Source organism: Myodes glareolus, chromosome 9, assembly GCF_982192425.1.
Source record: "Myodes glareolus chromosome 9, mMyoGla1.1, whole genome shotgun sequence".
Classification (NCBI taxonomy): domain Eukaryota; kingdom Metazoa; phylum Chordata; class Mammalia; order Rodentia; family Cricetidae; genus Myodes; species Myodes glareolus.
This window is the reverse complement of record NC_142034.1, coordinates 47,392,298-47,419,106: the sequence shown is the minus strand read 5'-3', so window position 1 is coordinate 47,419,106 and position 26,809 is coordinate 47,392,298. Positions and strand designations below refer to the sequence as shown.

General features: G+C 49.9%; 1 protein-coding gene across 6 annotated transcripts in view; it reads right to left on the bottom strand.

Moving 5' to 3' along the window:
- Positions 1–26,809, bottom strand: part of Rph3al (rabphilin 3A like (without C2 domains)) — a 146,094-nt gene that overhangs the window by 89,086 nt on the left and 30,199 nt on the right. Inside the window, exon 1 of one of the 6 annotated variants that reach the window (XM_085695330.2) lies at positions 23,369–23,520. The exons of 2 other annotated variants lie outside the window; for them this stretch is intronic. In XM_085695330.2, the coding sequence (XP_085551456.2) occupies positions 23,369–23,477 (109 nt within the window). In that variant the 5' untranslated portion in view covers positions 23,478–23,520. Of the gene's footprint in view, positions 1–12,365; positions 12,526–15,857; positions 15,942–21,563; positions 21,681–23,368; positions 23,521–26,809 lie in introns of those variants that run through there. 3 more of the 6 variants (XM_087910302.1, XM_087910303.1, XM_085695332.2) reach the window with 3 other exon arrangements.

The following is a 26,809-nucleotide window of genomic DNA, read 5'->3' as shown; positions in this document are numbered from 1 at the left end:
AAGGTCCAGGACAAGACAGTGGTCTTCCCGGGGCCTGTCTCCTGATGGTACTCGAGGGATGGATGGCCTGCAGGCTGCCCTGTACCCGAGTCTCACTGCTGAGACTCACAGCAGGTGTGACACGGCTACTGGCGGGTCCAGGGATGGAGGACCCTAGATGGAACCCCTGTGCCAGTGCAGTCCACAGGATAGAGCGATGGGAGCTACTGTTGGACAGACAGACTATAAGGAGGTCATGTCTTTGGGGAAGTCAGGAGAGATGGAACGACGTTACTTCCAGAGCGTGGGGTCACGGCACTAGCTGGGCAGGGACGCTTGGACAGCAAGTCCACAGTGCGCATGCTCAGAGGTGGTTCAGAAGGAATATCAGAAACAAGAACACAGGGGCCGCCGTCCCTACGCTAGGCTGCGGCTAACACCTCCGCAAGCACAGCTGTCCGTCCTTCACACAGAGCGGCCTTGGGACAGATGGGGGACAGGAAGTGCAACTTGAGGAGGTCCATTTTAGGAACCTGCCACAGAGCCAGCCTGGGTGTGCCAACCCTCTTCGGGCTGAGCCAGCTGCCAGCTCCCTGACTTGGCAGCCGAGCCTCACCATGCCCCACCATCCCCCTTCTACCTAAGCACTTCTCTGCCAAACTGTATTACACACCACCCGACATGTCTGCCCTGCTCCTCACTGAGGGCCTCAGGGAGGACTACAGCCCACACATCCTTAAGAGTTCAAGGCCAGCCTGGGATAGTTAGAAAGATCCTGTCTCCAAAAAAAGAAAAAAGAAAAAAAAAGGAAGGAAGGAAGAAAAAAGAAAGAAAGAAAAAACAACAAACAAACAAAACAAAACCAAAGGCTAGTAGTGTATCTCAGTGGTAGTGAACCTGCCTAGTGTGCACACTCAAAGCCCATGATCTAGTGCCTAGCCCCTACACACACACACACACACACACACACACACACACACACACACAGAATTGGGGCCTCACAGCTTCCAACAGCACTGTGTGTGTTAAATGTGTGCCCTGCCTATTTGTTAATAACTTATGAGGGAACAAAACAAGGGTTCACAAAACAGGATGAAGCAGGAGGGTGACCCGGCCTGTCTATCCAGGAAGAAGGGCAGAACTAGCCTGGAGCGGAGCTGAGGCAAATGGGAAGAAAGATGGCTGTGTGGGGCTCTGGTCACTTCCTCTATTAATTACAGAGAGAGGGTGCACGCACAGGTTCTCTAAGGTCGTCTTAGCTGTGACAGGCAAGACCCTAGAGGTAAGTGCGTAAGTGTGTAACATGTACAATGGCTGTGCACATCCAACGGAGCCAAGTCAAGACTGCCACTGGGGGAGGGGTCTCAACCCTGGAGACTGGCTCAGGGGTCCTTGTCTGGCCGCAGTGACATCTCTATCCTCTCTCCCCCTACACTGTGGCTCCTGGGGCCCTGGGTCCTCTCCTCTCCATCCCTTGTTGCCCGGCACAGGGTCTGCTGCAGCAACTACCTGCTAAGCTGAGCTGTATTTTATGGAGAGACGGCTCTTCCCAAATAAGACTGAGCCAAAAACCCAGATGTGTAAGAAGTCGACAGGTTCTAGCCAGGCTCTGCGGCTGGTTGGTTCATAGGCGGTTTATTTCTCAAGATTCCTCATGGGTTGGCTGCCACGTGGCAGTGGGTGGCTCTGACAGCTCGGATGATATCCCTGGGGGCGGGGGGGCTGAGGCACCCACGGGTCCTCTGCGGGGAAGCAGCTGCCTCCCTGCATCTCTCATCCCATGCTGGTGAGACAAACTGAGCAGAGACTGCATCCAGTAGACTTACTCAGAGGCCCTTCAGGGAGGCTACAGCACGCTTAGGCAGTTTCAGGAGTGGCTTATGCCAACTTCTTGAGAAAATTCCTAGGGGACAGAAGGTTCATAAGCCCCTGCCAACTCTCTGAGCAAGATCTGTAAAGGCAAACACTGTGTTGCCGAGAGATCAGGATCTCTTCGAATTCAAAAGCTGGTCATTCCGGGGGTTCACTGCCCACATCCCCAGGGCACTTGTCCCCATTGAAAATGTCATGTCCTGGCCTCCATGGGCTGTTGTGTGATAAAGAGAAAGCAAGAGCCAGAGAGTTGTTTTTAGTGGGAAAAGGCATTTGCTTCCAAACCTGACAACCTGTTTGATACCTACGAGCCACAGGATGGAGAGAGCCACCTCCCGCAAGTTGTCCTCCGACCATCACACGTGAATGCCATGCATGACATGCTCCCTCGTCTCAGCATACTCTAAAGAAAAGCACCACACCCTCTCTCCTCCCCCATGACAATGTTCAGCATCTTAACAGAGTAAAGACCTTCCGAGGTGTCCTGGGGGTTTATACACAGATTTTAAGTTATCTTGGGTTCTTATTGCCCACCTTGTTTATTCGGGTTACCACTATATGCTGTGCTTTCCATAGTTCCTCAGTATTATAACTATGACAACTGAGTATTCTATACACGGTCCATCATCCGGGACACACTGGTGACTTCCGAGTATATATTCAACACAAAGTGGGTGTCTGGAGAGATCCATCCTGGTGGCCATCTCTGAAGAGTTCCTCAGGGTAAAAATTCTCAAAAGAGATGTAGAACGGGCATTTTTTGGGAAACACATTTTGAGTCAGCTTTGCTACAGCAGAGTTCACAGTCACTCAAGGCTGTGAACTGCGGGCCTCTTGCCTGCTCTCTCAGAAGTGTGTCTAGAATTGTCTATCAGGAGACATCTGTTGGAAGCAGCATCAGCCTAATGTCAATGTTGCATTTTCTGAAGGGCTTCAATTAGTTGGGTTCAAGAGTATATGACTCCCCAAAGTCCCCTCTTTGCAAAATCTTTGGATCAAAAAAAAAAAAAAAAAAAAAAGGCTTCTGGATCCTTAGCTCGGAGTTGGTAGGACCAGAAAGGACCAATGCTGTTTCGACATCTTGGTTGATGGGCCTTGGCTGGTACTGCACCAGCTAGCCAGGAGGATGCTCTATAAAAAAGGAGTAAGGGCTAGGGGTGTGGCTCAATGGTAAAGTGATTGAATACGGCCCTGGTTTTACCCCCAGTACCATAAAAACAAGTAGGCAAACCAAGAGGATTCATGCAAATCCTCTTGTAGAGGTGTAGAGGTGACCGCCTTCTACAAAGTCCTTCCCACCATGGGCCCCAGGGATCCCTATGACCCCAGAAAACACTGCTGCCTGATCTTCATCCTCCTAACTCACTGTAAGTACACCAGGGTGGAAACCACCCACCCATAGCTGCCCCTGACACATACCACACCTGGAGGGCAAATCAACCTGCCCTTGGAGACACGTTGACATGTGACACGTGACACACTCACAGAGCCTCTGTCCCACCCATGGCTGGGGTGGGGCACAGCCACAAGAGACAGCCTCTTCCTGCTCACTCTCTCCCTGGGGTGTTCAGCTCCTCCATTTCTTCTCAGGAACATTTTTGACATTGGTATCAAACCTACACATTCCAGAACGTGTGGAGAATCCGAGGAGGCGATAGACTCTGAGCCGAAGACCAGACGATCTGCTTGGCCAGGGTCTGCCTCCACACCACCACAAGTGAGAGGCTCCCCTCTGCCCCACAGAGAAACCCATTCCAGGCCAGACCATGCCATCTTCATGTGAGAAGAACGGAAACTGCACAGGAGAATGAGGAGGGGGCAGGCGGGAGGGAACTAACCTGTCTGGTGGGGGCGCCCAAACACAAAAGGAGATTGAAGGCAACCAGCCAGTGCAGGCTGTGTCTCCTCATGGCCACTTAGTCACCGAGTCATGATGCTTAGATGAAACACAAGGCCCAGCGTGGGTGGCAGAACCACCAGGCAGAAAGGTCCAGGAAGGTTGAAAACGGTTGTGTTGAACTGCTGAGTCTAGGATGGTTGTTTTGCACATTAATGTGGCAACACATAACACATACAGATAGTATTTGGCAAATAAAACCTTTGGCCTTGACCTGAACTGCCAATCAAACCCCTTACTAGTTCAGGTTTGATTTTCCACTTGTGGAAAAGTCAAAAGTCTAGGTGGAGGAAGTAAATATGAGATAAAGGTCACATGACAAACAACAAGCCCCAAGAACGACAAGCAGGGGTAAGAGGTAGCTTTTCGGAAACTGGGAAAGAGGCCTCATCCTGAACGCAAAATCTGAGCCAGCATGCAGAGGGCATCCCCATCCAGCCCCCTTAGAATGCTGTGATCCATTAGTCATGTCTGTCCTGGTGAGGGAGGCAGAGTGGGGGCACACTTGCTATTGTCAAGTCTGTGCATAGGCTGAGGGTGACAGAGGAGATGGGGGTAGGGGACCCCTCAGGCAGGGAGGAAAAGCTGGGACAAAGAAAAGAATACTTGTGCCTATATTAGTGCTTGCTGAGGCCTCAGGCACTGCAGGAAAGCCCTTCACTCTACACCCAGGCATTAATACTCCAGGAGTCCTTAGCAATGGGCCCTGACATCTGCTCTGTTACTATGATACAAGAAACAGGATGAGCGCTACAAGATGAGGGGAGCCCAAATATCAACATCCCCACCTGACAGGCTGCGCTGGGAGGAAGGAAGACTCAGGAGGCTTGGAAGCCTCTAAGACCAGCCCTGAACCCAGGGGCAGGCTCACTCAGAAGCATCTTGGAATGGCCTGCAGATTCAAGACGAGAAAAGAGCCCCAGGGAAGCCCAAATTTTGCCCTGTCATTATCTTCCTGCCAGATCTGCCTGCTTGGGGGAAACGTCCCTCTTCCTTGTAGGCTCCAGGTGCTGCCCCCTCTCTTGCCAACACTCTAGCAATGCTTCCCTAACCAGACTTTGGCTCACACTCAAACCCCTTCTGTGGAACCAGAGAGATCTTCCTTAGTAGCATAGGTAAGAGTGTGCTCAAAAACGCCCATGGCTCCACATTACCACAGGGCAAAAAAAGAAAAAACCCACTATGTGCTCAAGAGAGTCCATGTTCTAGGCCCAAATTCTCCTGGAGTTTTATCTATTACCACATTCCTCTAAAAGATCAGATTTGGGGCACTAGAATTCAGACACATCCCAGGTGCTCGGCCTTGTCTCCCACATCCTTTCACCTTGGACATTTTCTGTTGTTTGGAAACCAAGGTCTCACTGTGTAATTCTGGCTGTCCTGGAACTCACTCTGTAGACCTGGCCGGCCTCAAACACAGAGATCTGCCTGCCTCTGCCTCCCAAGTGCACATGCCACCACAAGCCAACTTTTAAGTGTATACTCATTTGTAGTGTATGTGAGCACATGTATGTGTACACATGTACACGAGCACATGTAAGTGAGTACATGTATATAAGCACACATACGTGTGCACATGCATGTGAGCACATGTATGTGAACACATGTATGTGTGCACATGTATGCGAGCATGTGCATGAACATCCTCTGTTGTTCTTCTGCCTTATTCAGTGAGGCTGACCTCTCAAACCCAGAGCTCATGGAATATGCCTGACCTCCCTAGTCAACTTGATCTGGGCCTCACCATCTCCATTAACTCCTCCTGTGATTCTCCTTCCAAGGCCAGAATTATGGGGGCAGGGGAGCTCCATACTCATTTAGTGTTTCTATGGGTCTTGGGGATCTGAATTCAAGTCCACATCCTTGTACAGCAAGGGTTTAACCATTGAGCCATCTCCCCAGGCCCGTGTTTAAAAATTTTAAAGTTATTATTCTCTCTCTCTCTCTCTCTCTCTCTCTCTCTCTCTCTCCTCTCTCTCCCCCCTCTCTCTTCTCTCTCTTTCTCTCTCCTCTCTCTCTTCTCTCTCTTTCTCTCTCCTCTCTCTCTCTCTTTCTCTCTCCTCTCTCTTTCTCTCTCCTCTCTTTCTCTCTTTCTCTCTCCTCTCTCTCTCCCCTCTCTCTCTTCTCTCTCTCTCTCTCCTCTCTCTCCCCTCTCTCTCTTGTCTCTCTTTCTCTCTCCTCTCTCTCTTCTCTCTCTTTCTCTCTCCTCTCTCTCTCCTCCCTCCCTCCCTCTCTCTCTCTCTCCCCCTCTCTCTTCTCTCTCTCTTTCTCTCTCCTCTCTCTCTCCTCTCTCTTTCTCTCTCCTCTCTCTCTCTCCTCCCTCCCTCTCTCTCTCTCTCTCCTCTCTCTCTTCTCTCTCTCTTTCTCTCTCCTCTCTCTCTCCCTCCCTCCTTCCCTCCCTCTCTCTCTCCCCCTCTCTCTCTTCTCTCTCTCTTTCTCTCTCCTCTCTCCCTCTTCTCTCTCTCTCTCCTCTCTCTCTCTTTCTCTCTCCTCTCTCTCTTCTCTCTCTCCTCTCTCTCTTCTCTCTCTCCTCTCTCTCTCCCTCCCTCCTTCCCTCCCTCCTTCCCTCCCTCTCTCTCTCCCCCTCTCTCTCTTCTCTCTCTCTTTCTCTCTCCTCTCTCCCTCTTCTCTCTCTCTCTCTCCTCTCTCTCTCTTTCTCTCTCCTCTCTCTCTCTCCTCCCTCCCTCCCTCCCTCCTTCCCTCCCTCTCTCTCTCTCTCTCTCTCTTCCTCTCTCTCTGTGTGTGTGTGTGTGTGTGTGTGTGTGTGTATGTGTGTATGTTTATGTGTGTTTAAAGGCTACCTGGCTTGTACAGTATTCGGCTTTACCCACTGACCCATCCCACCGCCCTTTACCTGGGACACTTTCTTCCTGTTGTCTTCCTACAGAGAGCCTTCTCTGTAGCTTCTCCCTAGCCAACATTTGGACTGACCCCACCTTGCTTTCTGTATTGTTGTCTCTGCTGTCCCTAGGAAGACAATTCTGAAGATGTCCTCCATGTCCCTGGACTAACACAGCACCAGAACATGCTGATACTTGACACACCTTCAAAGAAGCAATACACCACAGCCCACGAAACAAGGCTGGCTAGTCACCTCACCTCCTATCTGCCCAGTGTCCCCAGCCATGCCTAGACCTGGCTCTGGGTGTCCTGTCTCTGGCCACGTGGCAAGGTAGTTCACATCAACTAGAAACCCAGAAAGGACCCTGATGCTTGAGGAATGACTAATGATACAACCTGGCCCAAGGTCAGTTAATGTCAAAACTGACAGGGGACCCAGAAGAGGCAACACAGCAAGTTAGTTGCAGAAGAGAAACCAAACAGCAGGCAGAGGGATGCGTGATGCGCTCTGGAACTTGCATGTTAACATGGCAGGGTGCCATCTGGAATTATTAACAAACTTCCTTTTTCAATCTAATGAAGAAAAGTTGGAGTTTATAAAGATATTTGTTATTGCTTTATTTTACCCTTCCCCCATTCTTTCTGCGAGACAGGGTCTCTCCCTGTAGCCCAGGCTACAACTACAACACAAGCTGGCCTCAAATTGATTGCAATCCTCCTTGCTCAATCTCCCAAGTACTGGGATTACAGGCATGAGCTACTGCATCTAGCTTTAAAAAGATAAAAATATGTTAACGGGCTGGTAAAATGGCTCAGTAGGGAAAGGAGCTTGACAAGCCTGGGAACCTGATTTTTATTCCCATCCCCACATGGAGGAAGAGAAAACTGGTTCCTTCAAGTTACCCTATGAATCCCACATTAACGTTTTCAACTGTGTGCCCCATCACACACACAGTAAAAAGGAGGGTTTTCTTTGAAAAAAAAAATATGGCCAGATGTGATAATACACACATTTAATGCCAGCACCGGGAGGCAGAGGCAGGTAATTTTCACGGATTCATGGATGGCCTGGCCTACATGTGAGTTTCAGGTCAGTCAATGCTTTAAAGATTTCGATGTATTTAAGCACAGATAAGGAGAGGAGGAGACAGACACGTAAAAGAATGGCATCAGGAGCCCTCCTAGACTTGGCACAGGTTTCGCGGGAGAGTAGGGAACTGAGTTTTCCAGACTCAGTTTGAGGCCGGTAAAAAGATGAGTGTGCCCTAACTGTCCCGGAGGACCCGAGGACCCTGCTCGGTTTCTTCCAGGCTCATTCCCTGCGTCCCACAGCTGTGTAGCGGGGCTCCTATGCCTGTGTCCTGGCACATCCATCCCTATTTAAGTCACAGAGCAAAGGGTTCATCGATGTCCTCGCACCCAAGCAAGACAGAACGGCACACGGTCCCACCTCACGGTCGGCTCAACAGGTGCACTGGGGGCCTGACAGAGGCAGCTCTCCTCCCTAATTCCACAGGCCTCCCACGTGTACTCACAAGACACCGTAACATTAACGGCATCTTCTTTTATTTAATCCTTGGATTCTTTAAGCAGCTGGGATGCCCAGGCCAGTGACCTCTAAGCCCCTGCATGCTGGGATGCCCAGGCCAGTGACTCCTAAGCCCCTGCCTGCTGGGATGCCCAGGCCAGTGACTCCTAAGCCCCTGCCTGCTGGGATGCCCAGGCCAGTGACCTCTAAGCCCCTGCCTGCTGGGATGCCCAGGCCAGTGACCTCTAAGCCCCTGCCTGCTGGAATGCCCAGGCCAGTGACCCCTAAGCCCCTACCTGCCTCTTTGTCTAACTTGAAACAAATGCTTTTCATCTTCCCAAGGTGAAAAGCTTCCACCCGAAATGAGATGCAAAATGTCTTCATTCTTCTCCCACCTTTCAAGCCACAAGCTCTGCCCATGCATCCCCAGAGGCTCAGCTTGATTTTGACATTTCTAAAAGGCCTGACACGGGGCAGGTAGGAACACTCAGACTGTGGCAATCACAGGGTAACTAACTATACTCCTTGGGTAAGAATCCCCCGTGAAGGCGCAGGAGGGAGGCCATGCAGGCCAGTGCAAGCCAGTGCAGGCCAGTGCAGGCCAGCGCAGGCCATCTCCAGCCCCAAAGTAGCACTTGTTCCCGCTGGCACCAGGCCATAGCGGAGTCCTAGGGGTGCTGCCACGAAGTTGCTAGGGCAAGTCTGAATGCAGTGAATGGCAGGACTGAGTGTCGGCTGCAGCCTCAGGGGTAGGTGTCCCTCACTGGTGCCTGCTGGCTCCTCAGCACTCCCAAGCCTAAAGCTGCCACCCTCCGAGTTCTGTCTGCACTGCAAAGGGCTCTTGTCTGTCTGTCTGTCTGCCTTCACTCAGCTGTCCTCCTTCTGTCCCCCACCCCTTCCTTTCTCTCCCTCCCCAGTACTGAGCCGAGAACACAGCGCTGCCACTGGGCTAACATAACCCCAGCCTTAGTCTGACTTTTCCCTTTTCCTTTTGTCCTGGGGACTGAACCTGGGACCCTTTAACTATATTCCCAGCCCATGCTCTCTTTGTTTTGTTTTTGAGGCAGGAGCTTGCTATTATAGAGCTCAGGCTAGCCCAGAACTTCCTACATAGCTCAAACTAGCCAAGAACCTGCATTTCTCCTCCCTCTACTGCTGGGGTCCTGGGATTACAAGCATGCCAGACTCAGACAGCATCTCACTCCAGGTGACTCCCAATCTAATCATTATACCTGGAATGACTCCGTTTCCAAGTAAAAGCCACATTCAAGGCACTGAGAGGTTGGACATCAATATGTCCTTTTGAGGGACACGGTTCAACCCACAACACACTAGGATAACAGACTGTCTTGTCATGGGGGTGGGGCATGAGGCACAATGGGTCCATCCGACTATGTGCACTGATGTGTAAGGCGTTTCACAGCGTCCCATCCGTGGATTTCCTGCAGTACTAAGGACCTAGAAAGGGTTCCAACTTCTGGAACAAAGAAGTCACAGTTGACACACACACACAAAGAGGATTCCATGCTGGGTGTGGTAGTGCACATTTGGGAGAAGGAAACAGATATGACAAGCCAACCTGGCCTCCACAGTGGCACTGTCTCTAAAGAAAAGCCGGGTGTGGGGAGGGGGGGTGAGGGAAGTGGGGGGAAGGGAGGAGCATGAAGCATCCCCTTTCAGTTACTGCATCCCCTGGGGGTTAAAGAAGGAATCTGTGAATTTAAATTAGAAAGAAAAAGTACTTTTTTCATTAACCTACAACTGAATGTTGCATTCCCTTTCATTATGAATATAGATGGCATATCACGGTCACATTGTGGTATCTTTATCATAAGATCAGATATTTTCCCAACACAGTGTAGAACTGCAGATATCTCAAAATACTCCTCTCTACTTTAAATTACAGCAGTGGGGGTTGGGGAAGGCTAACTGTAGAGTGCCTGCTGGATAAACATGAGGGCCTGAATTCACATCTTCAGCACCCACGTAACAGCAGGGTGTGGACAGCCAGGCGGTGGCGGGGCACACCTTTAATCCTAGTGCTAGGGTGGCAGAGGCAGGTGGATTTCTGCGAGTTCGAGGCCAGTCTGGTCTACAGAGTGAGTTCCCGGAGACAGCCAGGGCTGTTATAAGGAGAAATCCTGTCTCGAAAAATAAAACAAACAAACAAAGGATGACAGGGTGTGGGATCGAGCGGCACACAAATCTATAGCTGCTGTCCTGGGAGAGCGGGCCAGACGGGCAGATCCCCAGTGCACACCGGCTAGCCAGCCTGTACCTGCCTTAAAAAATAAGACAAAACAAGGAAGACACTGGACAATGAATTCTGGGCTCTGCAGGCATGGACACACATAACATACATGTGCACACACCCGTTCGAACACACACACACTACAGCAGTGGTCTGACCCCACTGTAAAGCTGTTTCTCTTGTGAATCAACAAAGCAGCTCATGGGTTCACTACAACACGGGTTTCAAATCCACTGCGATCACTGTAGACAAACACAACTATTTCCCCTCAATTATCCTATCTGTGCGTTTAAGCCATTGGTTTAGCCAGGTGCAGTGACACACTCTAGAACCCCAGCATTCTATATTTTTTTCTCATGATAAAAGAAGAAATAACCTGTTTATATATATACACACATAGACATATATATACACACACAGACAGACTCACACACACACACACACACACACACACACACACACAGCCTACATGATGGGTCAGCAAATTAGGGTACTTGCTGCCAAGCCTGATAGCCTGGGCTCAAACCCTGGGCTTCATATGATGCAAGGAGAGGACAGACTTCTGAACATTGTCCCTACACATGTACTGTGGCATGGCTATGCACATGCTTACACACTGAGTGAATACATGTAATTTAAAAAACCCCAGTAAACAAAACAAAAACATTAACCAGATTGTCAAAAAGTAGAGTGCATACATATGGAAGTGGAAGCAGAATTTGGCTCAACAGTTATAGGAATAACATCACGTTGTCAGGGAAAGCAAGCGTCTGCCCAGAAAATGCTACGTCCTCCCAGGGGCTCCAAAAACTGGCTTGAAACATGCACTGAAGCGTATTGATGTTGTGTGTGTATCTGTCTATACGTGTCTATGTGCGTCTGTCTGTTTGTGTGTGCATCTGTGTCTCTCTATGTGTGCGTCTATGTGTGTGTCTCTGTATGTGTCTCAGTGTGTGCATATCTGTGTCTCTCTCTCTCTGTCTGTGTGTGTGTGTCTGTCCCTGTGTCCATATGTCTCTGTGTCTCTGTGTTGCTGTCTCTGTGTCTATGTGTCTCTGTCTCTAAACCTGTGTCTCGGTGGAGTCTGTGTGTGTGTGTGTGTGTGTATGTATATGTCTATGTGTGTCTCTGTGGGTGTTTTCTGTGGGTGTGGGTGTCTGTCTCTGTTCATTGTGTGTCTGTGGTGTCTGCTTGTCTGTATGTCTCTGTGTGGGTGTATGTCTCTGTGGGTATCTTTCTGTATATGTGTCCTTCTCTGTGTGTGTCTTGTCTCTATGTGTGTGCCTGTGTCTCTGTGTCTGTCTGGGTCTTTGTGTAAGTGTGTAGGGTCTCTGTATATATGTGCCTGAGTCTGAGTGTGTGTCTGGGTGTCTCCGTAGTGTTTCTGTGTGTATCTGTGTGTATGTGTCTCTGTCTCTGCGTGCATGTGTATGCCTGGTTCTCTCTCTGTGTATGGATTTGGGTGTCTCTGTAATGTTTGTGTGTCCTTGTGTGTTTGTGTGTCTGGGTCTATCTGGGTCTCTGTGGATCTCTGTGTATGGAGATCTCCTGTGTGTGTATGTGCATGCTTGTGTGCGTGTCCTTCTGTGCCTCTGTGTGTCTCCCCTCATCTCCCTGTCTCTCCCTCTCTGTCTCTGTTTGTCCTTCTCTGTCTCTATGTCTCTGTCTCTCTCTCACTCTGTCTTCAGTTTTACCCTGTAATCTATATGAGTCTGGAACTCACTTTAAAATCCAAGTTGGCCTGGAACTCTCTACAATCCTGCCTGTTTCCCGAGTGCTGGGATTGCAAGGCATGAGCCATCATCACACCTGGAACTCTCCATCCAAAAATCAACCTGCTTCCGTTATGTAACTTATGGGACCTTGAAAGCCCAGGCAAACATAATTTCTGCAAAAGAAATATGGTTTTAGTTCCTGCTCGGGTACTGCTTATTGAAGGAGCTGGACAAAATTTACCAGGAGACAGAACCCCTGAAAGGAAGCTCCCCTCTCCTTACCTGCCAGGTAGAGGCCTGACTCTCAGTTGCCTGGTGGGTGGTCCTGCGGGTCCCTGGAGTAGCCTCCTTCACCCTGCCTCTCCCAGACAGAAAGTAGCTCTCAGGTTGTTCTCAGTCCCGCCAGGCACTTCTCCATCCTTCTTCCGCCCAAGCTCCTGGCCCTGGCTGTTTGCTTAAAGCCAGACGCCAAGGCAACCCTCAGCTGACCTAGCCTGCTATCTGCGGCCCAGCTGTCCCCTCTTGTTCCTGGAAACACAAACAGACGTTTCTCTGTTCCAGCTCCAAGGTTAAGTGCCATACTGCTGAGGAGCCAGCTGTCCGCTTCTCTGCAGGCTACCTAGGACCCTGAATAAACAAAGATGCCCACCATGACATCCCCGGTGTCAACTGCCTAGGTTCCACGCAACAGTGGGGGCTACCCCAGAATAGGACCTGGTACAGAGGAGATGAGAAGAAGGAGGGTCCAGACAAAACCAGTGGCACCTAGTCATGTGTCTTCAGGGTTTGTAAGATGCTCCCACAAATTGAAAACCACATGTATACATGTTCAGCGTGACCCTGAGTTACCAAAGAGGAAAGACAAAGCAGCCTGCTTTCAGGTGCTGCCTGTCCGCTGGGTATTTGCCATAGCCTGAGAGCTGGCACTCAAAGCAAGTCCATGGGGATGAGAGGACCACTATTCTCTTACAGAGACAAAGGAACCAACCCCAGAGAGCTGCAGCCACCACTTGGTGTCCATAGCTACCACAAGTGGCCTACTTTGATCTGAGTTGGGCTGAGCCCTGGGGCTTTCGCCCTACTTTCCCTGCCTCCAGGAAGACCTGGCTGCTGGCAGATGGTGCCTCACAAAGGTAATAAACCAGAGGGGGGTGAGGGAGTTGTCAAGCACCTACCAAACACTCTGCCAGGGGCTCTCAGAACCTGAGTGGGGCGGGAGGTGGCCAAAGGCCAGAGCAGACTGAAGGGTGCCGCTGGGGAGGTAGGCTGTGTCTTGGCTTGCAAACAGTGAGCAGTGGCTGGGATGAGAGGTGCCAGACAGGCAGCGGGGACCTCTGCTAGCTTTGCTGTACTGCTGCTGTGGCCGCTCCTGGGCCCAGAAATAAGTCTCTGAGAGAGATACTGCTTCTCTAGGCCTCGGGCAGCCTATTACCTTCCCTGGGCAGCCTTTTGGAGGGCCCCACGCTGCTCAGACAGCTGTTTAGGATCAAGTCCAGTGTCCTCGCCTGAGAGTTCATGGTCATTCCCTGGGCTCCACCTCTCCTGCCACGTGCATCTCAGGAACAGCTGGTGCCGTGCCCCATGTCCCAGGCTGTGCCTTCCCCTGCCCCACACTCACTGTCTCACTTGGTGACTTGGTGACAGCGTAAGCAACAGCAGAAAGACAACTGAACTTCATCAGAACAAAAAACCTGAGCAACGATGTTAAGAACGCGACAAGAGAACTGGCAGGATGGAAGAAGACTTTTGCAAGCTGCAGATGTGAGGAGATCAGCCCAGATGTTCCCCTGACCACCGCACGAGGCGCTCCAGAGCATGGCCCAGGCTCCAAGAAGGCAGTTTCTAGGCCTCCCCTTTTCCACTCTCGGGAACTTCCCAGCAAGGGCCATTTCCGTATACACGGGGAAGAGGAATTGAAAGACCCGGATAAATCCAGACCCCTCTAGCAGAAAAAAGAGCCAAAAATCTAGCAGAAAAAAAATAGAGCCAAAAATCTAGGTTAGCCCGTTCAGTGACTCTGTTTCAGGAACCAGCTGAAGATAAAGTTAGATTATAATTTTGAGAATAATCTTGAGAAACAGGGAGTTACCCCCTTGTGATTATCAATGGTATTTTTGGAATTTTCCAATGACGCCCTCCCTACCTCCTTTGGATTACTGGGTTGTGGTTTCTTCCCTTAAATACCCCTTCTCCCAGCTACTTGGGGTCAAACTCTCTACCCCTGCATGGGAAATGAGTTTTGGCCCCAGTGCACTGGTTCCTGTCCTATCAATAAACCTCGTGTGATTGCAGCAAGGATGGTCTCTCGTGAGTTCCTGGGGGTTCATGTTATCCCGAGACTTGAGTGAGAGTCTCCCTGCTCCAGAGGTCTTTCAGAATCAGCTAAAAGGATAGGTCATGTGACCATCCTAAAAGGGACAGGTGATATGCTGTGAGGCCACATCAAAAGCCAGTCTTCTCGAAGCTGGGAAGAGGGTGGTTCACTTGAGGTGTGCTCACAGAGAACCGAGTCCAGTCCCTAGACCCATGCGGCTCACAACTGCCTGTTAACGCCAGCTCCAGGGGATCAGATGCCTCTGGCCTCCCTGGCACCTGCACTCTCCAGCACGCTCCCCACCCCACACATATATACATAAATATAATAATAATAATTTTAAAAAGGTGGGCACGGTGATACAGGTAAAATTTAACCAACAAGCACTCAAGAAGCCAAGGTGACAGGGTTGAAAGTTCTAGGCCAGCCTAGGCTACATGGTGAGAGCCTATCTCAAAACAAGAATAGGGCAGAACAAAAAAACAAAGCAAAAAACACTAGGCCATCTCTAAAGGAGCAGGAGCTGGAACATCTGGAGCAGGGGCTCTCAACCTGTGGGTTGCAAACCTTTTGGGAGTTGTATGACCCTCTCACTGGGGTCCCATAACAGATACACTGCATAGTAGATATTTACATCTGGATTCATAACGGTAGCAAAATTACAGTTATGAAGTAGCAATGAAAATAATTTTATGGTTGGGGTCACCACAGCATGAGGAACTGTGTTAAAGGGTCGCAGCATTGGGAAGGCTGAGGACCACTGCTCTCTACTGTTGAATAAGTTAGAAGCACTGATTAAAATATTAAACACGGAATACTTTTTTGTTAAAGGTGAGAACACACGACCTAGCTGAAAGTGGGCATAAGCTCTGAGCAGGGGCTAGGGGTATCATTCAGTGGCAGAAATATCCTCGGGGTGTCAACATCCCAATAAAATAAAGTAAAAACAGTGAAAAGATCTGAACACTGAAGACAATGTATGATGAGAAGCGGAGGTGGCTCAGAGGGTGAGGTGCTGGTAGGGCAAGCCTGGCAACGCGGGTTCAGTCCCCAGAACTCACCAAGATGGCTCAGAGGGTACGGTACTGGTAGGGCAAGCCTGGCAATGCAGGTTCAGTCCCCAGAACTCACCGAGGTGACTCAGAGGGTGTTTTCAATGCTATACAGACCAAGCTATGATAGTTTAATTTAGAAATTAAGCCTAGTAAGAGATTAGTAACAAGCAAGGTGTGATAGCACAGATCTACAATCCCAGCACCTGGGAGGTTAAGATCGGAGTTCAAGGCCAGCATGGACCACGTGATAATGAAGCTGTGCTGCAGAGAGATTTTGATGATACTGCTAATGAACAGAATAAGCCGGGAGTGGATCAGCAGACAAGGTGTTTACTCTGCGAGTATGAGATTGGAGCTCAGATTCTAAGAACCCGTGGAGAAGGCTAACCAGGCATGGTGACCCACCTGTCGCCCAGTTCTCAGATGGCAGAGGTAAGACGTCACAGGGCAAGCTGGAACTGGTGAGCTCTTATTTCAACAGAAACTGCCTCTGTAAATGTAAAGTGTTAGAGGAAGACACCCACTGTCAGCTTCTGGCCTCCACACATGCACACTTTTTAAAAAAATATTGGCTGAAGAGATAGGTCAGTGGTTAGAAATGTTTGCTGCTCTTCCAGAGGATTCCAGGAGATCCAAATTCGGTTCCCAGCACTCACATCAGGGAGCTCAAAACTGTCTGTACCTGCCTTTCCAGGAGATGTGACACCTTCTAGATTTCATAGGCATCTGCACATGTGACAAACACACACAAATAAAAATAAATCTTAAAATATTTTAAAAATAAGCTGGGTGATAGTGGCGCACGCCTTTAATCCCAGTACTCAGGAGGCAGAGGCAGGTGAATCTCTGTGAGTTTGTTGCCAGCCTCATCTACAGAGTGAATTCCAGGACAGCCAGGGCTGTTACACTGAAAAACCCTGCCTTGGAAAACTAACTAACTACATAAATAAATAATTTGTTATGGTATACTATAATAAAGGGTATATGACTATCCTCCATTGGAAACTGAAAATGTTAAAATGATACACTGGAAAGAACACTAAAAGATTATAGTCTTACTGCACTTTGTGGTGTTTACACACACACACAAATAGAAAAGTTATACCCACATCACACTGATATATATAGAAGCTTTACTCATAATTGGAAAACAACCGAAATAGCCTTTTGTAAACATGGCCAGGCCTTCCAGGGCGACGTCAGAGGTAGGAGGAGCTGGTCACACCGCTGTGCCTGGCTGAGGCCTCCCTGGGAATGAATGCAGCTTCTGAGTGCAGGGACAGGAAATCAGGTTTCCCCATCTCATCAGGCCACTCTGAAGGTAAGGCACCGAGGACAACTCGGGACATGACAGCCTGTACTGATCTCATCTCATTTCACTAACCAGACAACAAAGCAACCGCCGTTCAGCTCAGGAGCCAGCGACCATCCACTGCAGAAAGCCTTCCTCCCAAACGCAGAGCGTTGACCTAAGTAACAAATTAGCTTCTTGTAGCAGTCAGCTGTGCATCATTGAAAGGATGCTTTCATAACTTTTCAAAATACAATTACGTGCCTCCATGGTAGAATACTTGTTTGGTATGTATAGGGCCTGGGGTTCGACCCTAGAACACACACGTGTACACACAAAGCAGCGGCTGAGGGTGTAGGCCGGTTGGTAGTGTGCTTGCCCTGGTTAGATTGCCAGCACTATATAAACCCAGCCTGTTAGCGCATTCCTGTAATTCCCACCCGGAACTTGGGAGGTGGAGACGTGAAAATCAGAAGTTTAAGGTCATCCTCAATTATATAAAGTAAGTTTGAGGCCAGGTTGGGGGTAGGAGGAGGAGAGGAAGAAAAAAAAGGGAGAGGATGGGGGAGGGGAGAGGGAGCAGACAGCCAAACTCTCTCTGTTCTGTCTCATCACATTTATGACACACATTTACATGGACACACACATGCCTGCATAAACACAACGCACACACACCACACTAAACAGCTAGTTCTCCTACTGAGTATCACTCTCGCTGTCTATAACCTCAGGTTTAATTCCCCCCTCATCACCGTGAAGTAATACAAAATCACACACTAACTGCCAGGCTCCTTCTATAAGTAACCTGACGTGACCCACACACTGCCTTAGATAGGTGTCTGTCACCGTGATAAAGACCACGACCCCATCAAAAAGCAAGCACACACATACAATGTGGGGATGAAAGGACTTATTTGGCTTCCATATCCCGGGCCATAGTCTATTGAGGGAAGCTGAGGCAGGAACTAAAGGCAAGAACTGACACAGAGCGCATGAAGAAACACGGCCGACTGGCTTTCCACGCGGCTTTCTCAGCCTGCTTTCTTATAGCTCCAGGACCAGCTGCGCAGGAGTGGCCCCATCCACAGGGGCCTGGACCCTCCCGCATCCGTCATTAGTCAAGAAAATGCCCCACAGAATTGCCCCAGAATTTACTCAACAAAGGTCCCTCTTCTCAGAGGATGTTCATGTATGTCTCTATTTGGCAAAAAACTAACCAGGACACCTGGTCCCTACTTTCCCTCTGAAAACCCCAGAAATTCAAGTCATCAAGAGCTTCTGGTTTTCCTGTTCACTTTAAGAATACCTGTGAGGCCGAGCTGGCAGCACACACCTTTTATCCCAGCATTTAGGGGCCAGAGGCAGGCAGATTACTGTGAGTTCAACGCCAGCCTGATCTACAAAGTGAGTTCCAGGACAGTCAGAGAGGTTAAACAGAGAAACCCTGTCTCAAAAAACCACACGCATACACACACACACTCCACCTGTGAAGTTGTCTGGGCCATCCAGAACGCAAAACATGCGTATCCGAAAGGCCACCAAAGCAAAAGATGTTGCTCCACAGAAGCACCGCAGACCACTCCAGTGGAGCCATGAGGTGTGTGCCCCAGCTGGACACAGGGTCAGTAGCCCCCCAAATAGTACTGAATGTCTGTAGCAGCTTAATATCAGGTCTGGATGCAGATTCTCTGGCTCAGCATCTCCAGGTGAACAAAGCCCTGAGAGGTGCCTCTCTAGTCACAGAGAGAGCTCCAGGTGGGATTAGCAGCCATGAGCGCCCTGTCACATAGAGAGTGCCTCACTGAAAAGACCCACTGTCCCAGACCAGAAGAGGAGCCAACACAGAACAAAAGCTATCCCAGAAGCAGCTGAAGAAAGAGAAGCCTACGATGTGGGAAGAGATTCAGCACAAGATAAATGCAAATAAAAGACTTTTGTTTGTTTAAAAGAGTTCATGCTAGGTGTGGTGGCGCATACTTGTGTTCTGGGCACTTGCGAGGCAAAGTGGGTGGATCTCTGTGAGTTCGAGGCCAGCCTGGTCTACATAGTGAGTTCTAGGACAACCAGGGCTACATAGTAAGACCCTGCCTCAAAAATAAATAAATAAATAAAAATAAAAAGAAAGTTAGTTAGTTCATGTTAGAAAGAGGCAGCCTTTCTAACTTTCATGAACTGAGTAAGTTCATGCCAGCATGGGCAGCTTCAAGATATCCAGCCTCAAAATGAAAGTTGAAAGGGAGGTACAGATACGGCTTAGCGACAGAGAGCTTGCCTGCCGTGTGTAACACCCTGGGTTCAAGCACCAGTCCTGCAAACAAAAGAGAGCCCTTCCTCCCCGCTCCAAAAATTGTGGCAAGGGTAGAATATTTTCCTAGCATGTTCAAGACCAGGAGTTCAATTCTGAGCAGCAAACATAAACAAGGATTTCATCTGAACATCATGTCATGTCAGTCAAACAGTCCCAGATGTGTTTCATCTGAGCCCCCAAAGATTAAGGACCAGCTGCCTCATCCATGCCCAGCAGCAGTCACTGCTATCCTTTCCTTCCTGCCATCCTCAACCCTCACACAGGCCAATCACTGCCCCTCCCCCCCCCGTAGTCGTATTCGGGAGGCCACCTGCAGTGAACCCACCTCTTACAGTCCAAGGAGTATTGTTTTCCCAAATTCCCCTTTTATTCTTTAGTCTTCATCCTACAGCATCCTAGAGAAGTAGCAAGCCATTTTTTCTCCATGTTACATGTGGTCCTTTCTCCAGGGTTTTTCCAAGAACACTCACAGTCCTTCCATAAGGACAGAGGGCTTACTTCTGGAGCACACCCTGTGCGCCTGAGATCAGAACCTATGGGCTCCTGGGATCAGAACCTACAGGCTCCTGGGATCAGAATCTCCTGGCTCCTGTCTTGCTTTTAGCACAAGCGTTTTCCTAGGAAGTTTGTCACCTAGTAAATAGCACACACAGCAGTAGGAAATGCATGTTGTGACTTTGCTGGGTGACCCATGCTATTGTGTGCCAAGTGATGATCCACTTAAGCTTAACTTTTAATTTACAAGGTCCACCTACACCTTATGTCTTCCAGCGGATAGGAGCCTTGGAACTGACAAAATGCTACCTTGTGAAGCCTTAAGGCTATAACATGTTTGCAACTCCTTGTGAGCCCCTCCCCAGAACGTATTTAAAAAGAGAGACTAGGTGGCAAGGTCTTTCAAAAAATAAGATCATCACCATCTTAAATTGAATCTATTTCACTTCCTTTCTGAAAGTGTTTTTCTAAGCAATTACTTTTTAACAATATAGCACATGTCCTTGTACAAATCACTCAGTCAGGCATGGTAACATATGACTGTAGTCCCAGCCATCTGGAGGCAGAGACAGGAAGGTCACAAATTCAGGGCCAGCTTGGGCTACATGAGGTCTTTTCTCAGAAAAGAAAATAAACAGGGGCTTTTTAAAACTTTTCTGATCAAAACCATTTTTTTCCTGTCCCACAGGCAAAAACAAACCCACTGCAATCTTCCCAACACGAGTGTCCCAGCGGTCACCAACACACACCTCCACACTGTCACTCCACTCTGAGAACTTGTATGGCGATGGCCAATAGGCCCTCACTACTCTAGGCTGGCAATGCTTTGTGTCTATTTCTCTAATGCCCACTTGCCCTCCCTAGGGACACAGAGATGTATTTTTTTTGTTTACTTGTTAATTTCCATGTGGTCCCCAGGGAGAAGGGTCACCTCTTTCATGTCACACAGAGCATGGTCTGCAACAGGAACAAACCAGTCAATAATGTGACTAATGCTGGGGTTGTGTGAACTAAGGCAGGGAGGGAAGGCGCAGTGACAGCCGATCCTGGGGCAGTCCCAGAAGGAGGGGGAGGGCTTCCTTGGAGTGGAGGAGCCTGGCAGGCAGCAGGCAGTGGGCTGGCTTGCCTGGGACTGTCCTCCCAGAGGCGCCAGGGAGGAAGCCTGCTGGTGGCCTTCTGATGGCTGGGCCAGAAAGGAACGCAGAGGACCAGACTGACGGGCAGGAAGGAGACTTGTTGGACAGGGGAGTGATTGTACCCACCCGAGTTCACATGGTTCCTAGCACCAACTCTGGACGGAGCAGGGGCTCCAGACGGCTATGAAAATAGCACGGGTACCCTGATTCTCAAGCTTCCCCAGGAGTGGGGCTGCTGAGAGAGCATGGCAGCTACTGTGAACCGTCACCCGATATCCAGGCCACGGCCGGCGGCTAAGTGATCACACACCTTCCCAAAGAGCCAATGTTTACACCGGCAGTTCTCAACCTGTGGGTCGTGACCCCTTTGGGGGTTGCATACCAGATATTTACATTAGGATTCATAACAGTAGCAAAATTACAATTATGAAGTAGCAATGAAATAATGTTATGGTTGGGGGGGGTCGCCACAACATGAGGAACTGTATTAAAGGGTCACAGCATTAGGAAAGTTAAGAACAACCCTCTTAGATGCTGAGATTATTTTAAAAATTAAAAGACCACAAATAAATAAATAAATACATAAATAAATAAATTTAAAAGAATGCTTTTTCCCACCCTGAGGCATCCACACCCCAAAACATCTTCCCGAAAGGAGCGGTCAGGCCTGTGCGGGCCGCAGGTTCATGCTGACACAGCCCTTGCCTTGTACCCACAGCACGGGCAGAATCAATGCCCCAAGATGTTGCTGCCCAGGACTGAGAGCACTGGCACTCTCCAGCCCCACACCCTGCAGGGGCCGCCCCACATTCACAGACGGAATGATTTGTGTTCCCAGGTAGCTTTGCCTGGGATCTGGCTGCTAGGGACAGCGCACCTACCGTACCACCTGGACTAGGCAAGCCTCCCCTAGCCGCCTGGCACTGAGAAGGTCCTCCAAGGAAAAGGGGTTTGAAACAAAGTTGGTGCTTGAACTGATGGATTTCTCATGTGGGAAGGAAGAAACGGGACAGTCATAAACAGACTAAGGTGACCCGGGTGCACACAGGTCGTGTTGATGAATGAAACCCTGACCCTGGGCTGTCAGCCAGGACCTTCTGAACCAAACCCAGGCAGGAAACTGCACACTTCCTGGTCTGGCCACAGAAAAGCTTCCTTCAGCTTACCCCACCTACTTCCCTTACAGCATTCCAGAACATTCTGTGCTAGGCCAGGAGGCACTGGGGCTGTCGCTGGGTTCTCCTCCCCATTCCCCTCCCAGGACATCCAGAACAGGACACCCAGACAGCACTCCCCCCACCCCCACCCCTGCCCCAGGTGTCCGTCCTCAGCTTCTGATCTACCACCACGCTCAGCTCAGCATCCTCTGTAACCCACGGACCAAGGCTGGTCTCATCTGCCTCAGACCTGACTCTTTCCAATACCTCTGGCTGTAAACCAGTCAGCAGGCAATGAGTTGTGGGGCTGTGGCCTAGCATGACTGCGTAATAATACTTTTACTTAAGCCTCAGACTGGTCATCCTGACTCCAAGTCCTGGTACCTATCACAGAAGAGACTCTTCAAGGACAATCATGAGCCACTCTTCTCCTCAGACTCCTTCGCTGGCTCCCAGTGCCTCCTGAATTAAAAGTCTACACCCTGAGCCTGGTCCTCCGGCCCCTCCAGTCCCTACGGGTCTTATCCATTACAATTCAAATGAACTACACCGAGATCTGTGGCCACATCTCTGGACCTATGAATTCAGCCTCTCTCCTTCCAGGCCCACACCACTAATCCTGCCCCTCCCGGGCCCACTTCACTCTCCCATGAACCATTTCTTTCTCACTGCATTCTAGAAGGCTGCTCCCAAGCCTCAGAGGGCTCCGAGACTATTCTTCACTTGGTATTTTCCTGTATCAGTTCATGCTTTTGCTCAAAATTCCATCTTTATCACAAGTAGAAAACCACATTACCTGCATAAAGAAAGGCTATGGGGGGTTTTCTAATATACATTAAAACACAAGGTCCTGGGTTCAAATCTCAGGACGGCAAAAACAAAACACCCACAGTAGCAAATCGATCAGCAGAATGCTTTAAAAGCCCATCTCTCCAGCACTTCAAACACTAGACGTATTCTAAGAAGTACAGCTTTTCTCTGCGTATTTATTTTTGTCTCTGAGACTCCTGGGGTTTGGCCCTGCCTCGTGGTTATCTGGGGACTTTTTCCCAGTTTTACGCTAGCTGACCTCACAAGTGAACACCAGGCACAGACATACTACTCCCTCTCTCTCCTGAACAGAGCCGGGTTTGTCACAAGCGTGCATGCAACAGAGGAGTGTGACTGGCCTGCTGCATAATCCCATTCTCTGCCCGGCCCTTGCTCCACCTGTTGTCCTACTTTCCACCCAAACTCAGAAGCCATCACACAGGACCTCGCACCCGTCCTGTCCTTAGTGGGCAGTAGAGTGAAGCACGGTACAGGCAGAAGGCAGCGTCTGAGGCGGAGGCTCCTGGCTGGCCTCCAGCCCACTACCTTTCCACCGCCAGGCAAGTCTCTGTGAACCATTACCGGAGCACTTGCCCAGCTTGGTGCACCCCCTTCCCCACAGCAAAGTCTGGAAAAGCCCCTGCAGGCATCGGCCAGGCAAGACATACAAAGAGAGAGCTTCCTGGGTCCTTAGAGCCCCGAGAGTCAGCAGCACCTACCAGGAAGCAATGGGCCCAGCCGAGAGAGGGTTACACAGAGCCCCAGCAGAAGGAGGGCCTCCCTTCCGTGGTGGTTGTCAAGGGCGACCCAGGTGCTGCACAGCAACATTTGAACCACTCTGACTTAACTCAATAAGTAACAGCTCTGGTGGAAGGCCCAGCTGGAGCCAAACTCAGGCCTGGATTCTCTCCCTAGTGCAGGGAAGCTGGGCCAGGCCATCTCACAACTGTACCAAAGACCAGGTGCCACAGAGACAGTGGCAGACAAACAGATGCAAGCGATTCCCCTCCAAGGCAGGGCCCCGGGGATGGGGGTACGGGGTGGGGGGAGGTTTACATCCTCCGAGGAATGTGTTTTCAGGCTGGATACACAAGAATTTGTCGTTTTTCTGAAATAGGGTCTTGCTGTATAGCCCAGGCTGGTCTTGAACCCAGGGTCCTATTGCTTCAACCTTCCAAGTAACTGGAATTATAAGCACATGACACCATGCCAGCACTGGAGGGCTTGTCTGCCTGTTGTTATTAGAAAGGACATAGACTGTAGACATTTCTCAAAAGTCAGGGTGGGAACCCAAGCATCACAGAGCCCCCCGGATTCTCCAATGCCAGGGGTGGGGCCTCTGGCTGTGGTTTCTTGGGAAGACGGTAAACTGTAGCCCTGATAATTTGACCAGGGCTACCATAGAAGAAGAGCCTCCCAAAGGCAGTCGCCTGAACAAAACAGCAATGGGAAAGGCCTGTTGCAGCCAGAGCGTGGTCCGGGCAGATGTCTGCATTCAAGGACGGGGGATGACAAAGAGCTCACTACTGACCTTTTCAGAGAGCACAAACAATCTAGTAAAGGAAGAAAATGTTTTGACGGTCAAAGCACAGCGACCTTATCCCCATGGAGACAAAAATAAATGTTAAGAAGAGCGTCCAGTGGACATAATCAATCACCCAGGGCTTCTCAGATGGGGTTCCGAGGAGCCGGAGGACACTGATATAATTCAGGGATGCTGTGGTAGGTGGAAGGGGAGTGGGCAGCTTTCCAACCCAACCAGAGAGCCATGTGTGGTGGCGCATGCCTTAATTCCAGCACTTGGGAGGCAGAAGCAGACAGATCTCTGTGAGTCTGAGAAGAGTTTCCAGGCTGTATAGTGAGACCTTGTCTTAAAAACAAAACAAAGTAAAAACCAAACAAGCCTGCCAGTGCAACTCAGCCTTCCAGGTAAGACTCCATTTGAAGAAAAGAGTCTGCGATTTACAATGCACACCAGTGGGCTGGGGTGCAGCCCAGCAGGCAGAGCCTATCCCTAGTAAGCAAAGTAAAGTTCCATCCCCAGCTCAGAGAAATAGAAAAGAGCAGTCTTGGTTGGCAAGTCACAAGCTGTGGATTAAGAAACTGGATTAGGAAAGCACATCTCAGAGTGTGTCTGCGATGGGTTTCCCAGAGAGTTTGGATCATGGGAGCTCTGATTTACTGATGGATTAATCCATCTACAGATTCAGAATATGATGACATTATAGTGGGAGGTGGGGCCTCACTAGAGGAAGCAGGTCCCACAGGTTATGTCCTGGGGGTTACATCTTGCCCTGACACATTGCCTTCTCATCTCTGCCCCTGCTTCTGCCACATGCTTCCACTGCCATGATGTCCCATCCGTGGGAACCAAAGGATGGTGCACTGAGCCCTCTGAAACCGTGAGCTCAGATAAACAATTCCCCCTTTAAGTTGTTTTTCTTGGACATTTGCTACAGCAGCAAGAGGGAAGCAACTAATACTAAAATGAAAAGGAAAATAAAAAACTCGGTGAAGTACTGAAAGGGGGGAAGTGGCAGAAGTTCCCAGGGCTTGTGGGGTGCCACTGCCACACAGCAGCTGTTCTCAGAAGCAGCTGTGTGCATGTACTGAGCTCAGAAGTCATGTCAGGGCCCAGCCTGGCTGCTCTGTCTAGTCCCTGCAGTACCAGCCACCAGGTGGACTCGTTCACAAACTGTAAGTGACACCAAGTTCTGGTCAAGACCTGAGCTGAGATGAGCATCCCAGAGAGACTAACCCTGGCAAGGAGAGGCACCGGAGCATCCTGGGACTCAAGCATACCAGGGAAAAGCTGTCCTCCCCTCCACCACACACAGCAGCTTACTGCACATGAGGGAACTAGATAGGAAAGCTAGAAATTCCCGTACAGGGATGTGGGAAAGCTCCATGAGAAAGCCTAGGACGCCGCTTCCAGGAAGGTGTAAAGAGTGCTAGTGTTCACACTCTGTGTGAACCAGAACTGGGGATGCCACCACACAGCTAAGCAGACGGTAGCCCTAACCCCGCAGCACCAAGGTCCAGACAGCTGTGCATTTGGGACTCAGAAGATAATTCTACCCTTTAGCAAAGCACAGGCCCTGGGCCTCTGCTGGCCTCATGTGGTGGACATCCATCTTGCTGTCCAGCTTCCTTCTCCAGGCTTACGTAGTCATGTGATCCTTCTGGAAAAAGATAAACTGGTCTTCCTCCTTAGGGGTGGACATGACTGGGGACCTATTAAAATATCCACCATCCTCCTCTGCTTCCTGGAGAATGGCTGGCTTACAGCTGGGCATGTGACCCAGGCCAAGGTATGTCTTCCCTGGGTTACCTTTCATGACAGTGAGTGGTGATAATATTGTCACGGGGAGCAAGCACTGCATATGGCATCTTGGTGTGTGCAGTGCCCACATGGTTACAAAGGTTCAAGTGTTTCGAAAGTGATTTGAAAGTTAAGAGGGTGGGAAATATGTGTTGGCATATCGTGTAGAGAAAGGACAGGAGCCCTATTAAAGATGCTTGTGTGTTCCCACAGGTATTAAGATGTAGCAGTTGTTGGTACTGAGGTTTCTACCTTTAATAACAGGAAGTGAGTGCTGGGTAGAGATGGCATGGGAAGTGAGCAATGGGTAGTGCGGTGGTGCGGAAGGTAAACGGTGCCAACCGTGCCAGTGTTGGAAATCCCGTAGCTATCTTGCCACCTCTCAGAAACAGTCAGTCGGGAAATGATGCTTAGGGAGCCAACAGATGGAAGTAAATATTCCTGAAGATACTGTCAGTCATTGAGTGCAGCCAAGTCTGACCCACTTTTATGGCTCCCAAGTTGCCAGGCTCATGGGGTCCCATTTTTGCTTCAGGTAGTTTCAGCTGGGCCCTGACTCAGAGTCATGAACTCTGAGAAAATCAACTCTGCAGAACTGAGGAGGCAGAACTCAGGCACATGCTAAATAGATTCAGCCCTGGGGGGAGCTGTCTGCTCCTGTAACTAACTGTCCTTGGAGGTCTGGCTCAGCAGCCTTCTGGCCCAGAGGAGCCAGGGCCAGACTGCCTTCCTTCCAATCTCCAGCGTTCTCTCCTTGGCTGACTTCTCTTCTGCTATAGCCGTGGGACTCACAGGGAACCCTGGCTCCATGTGCTTTCTCTGTGGTCCCTGGATGGTG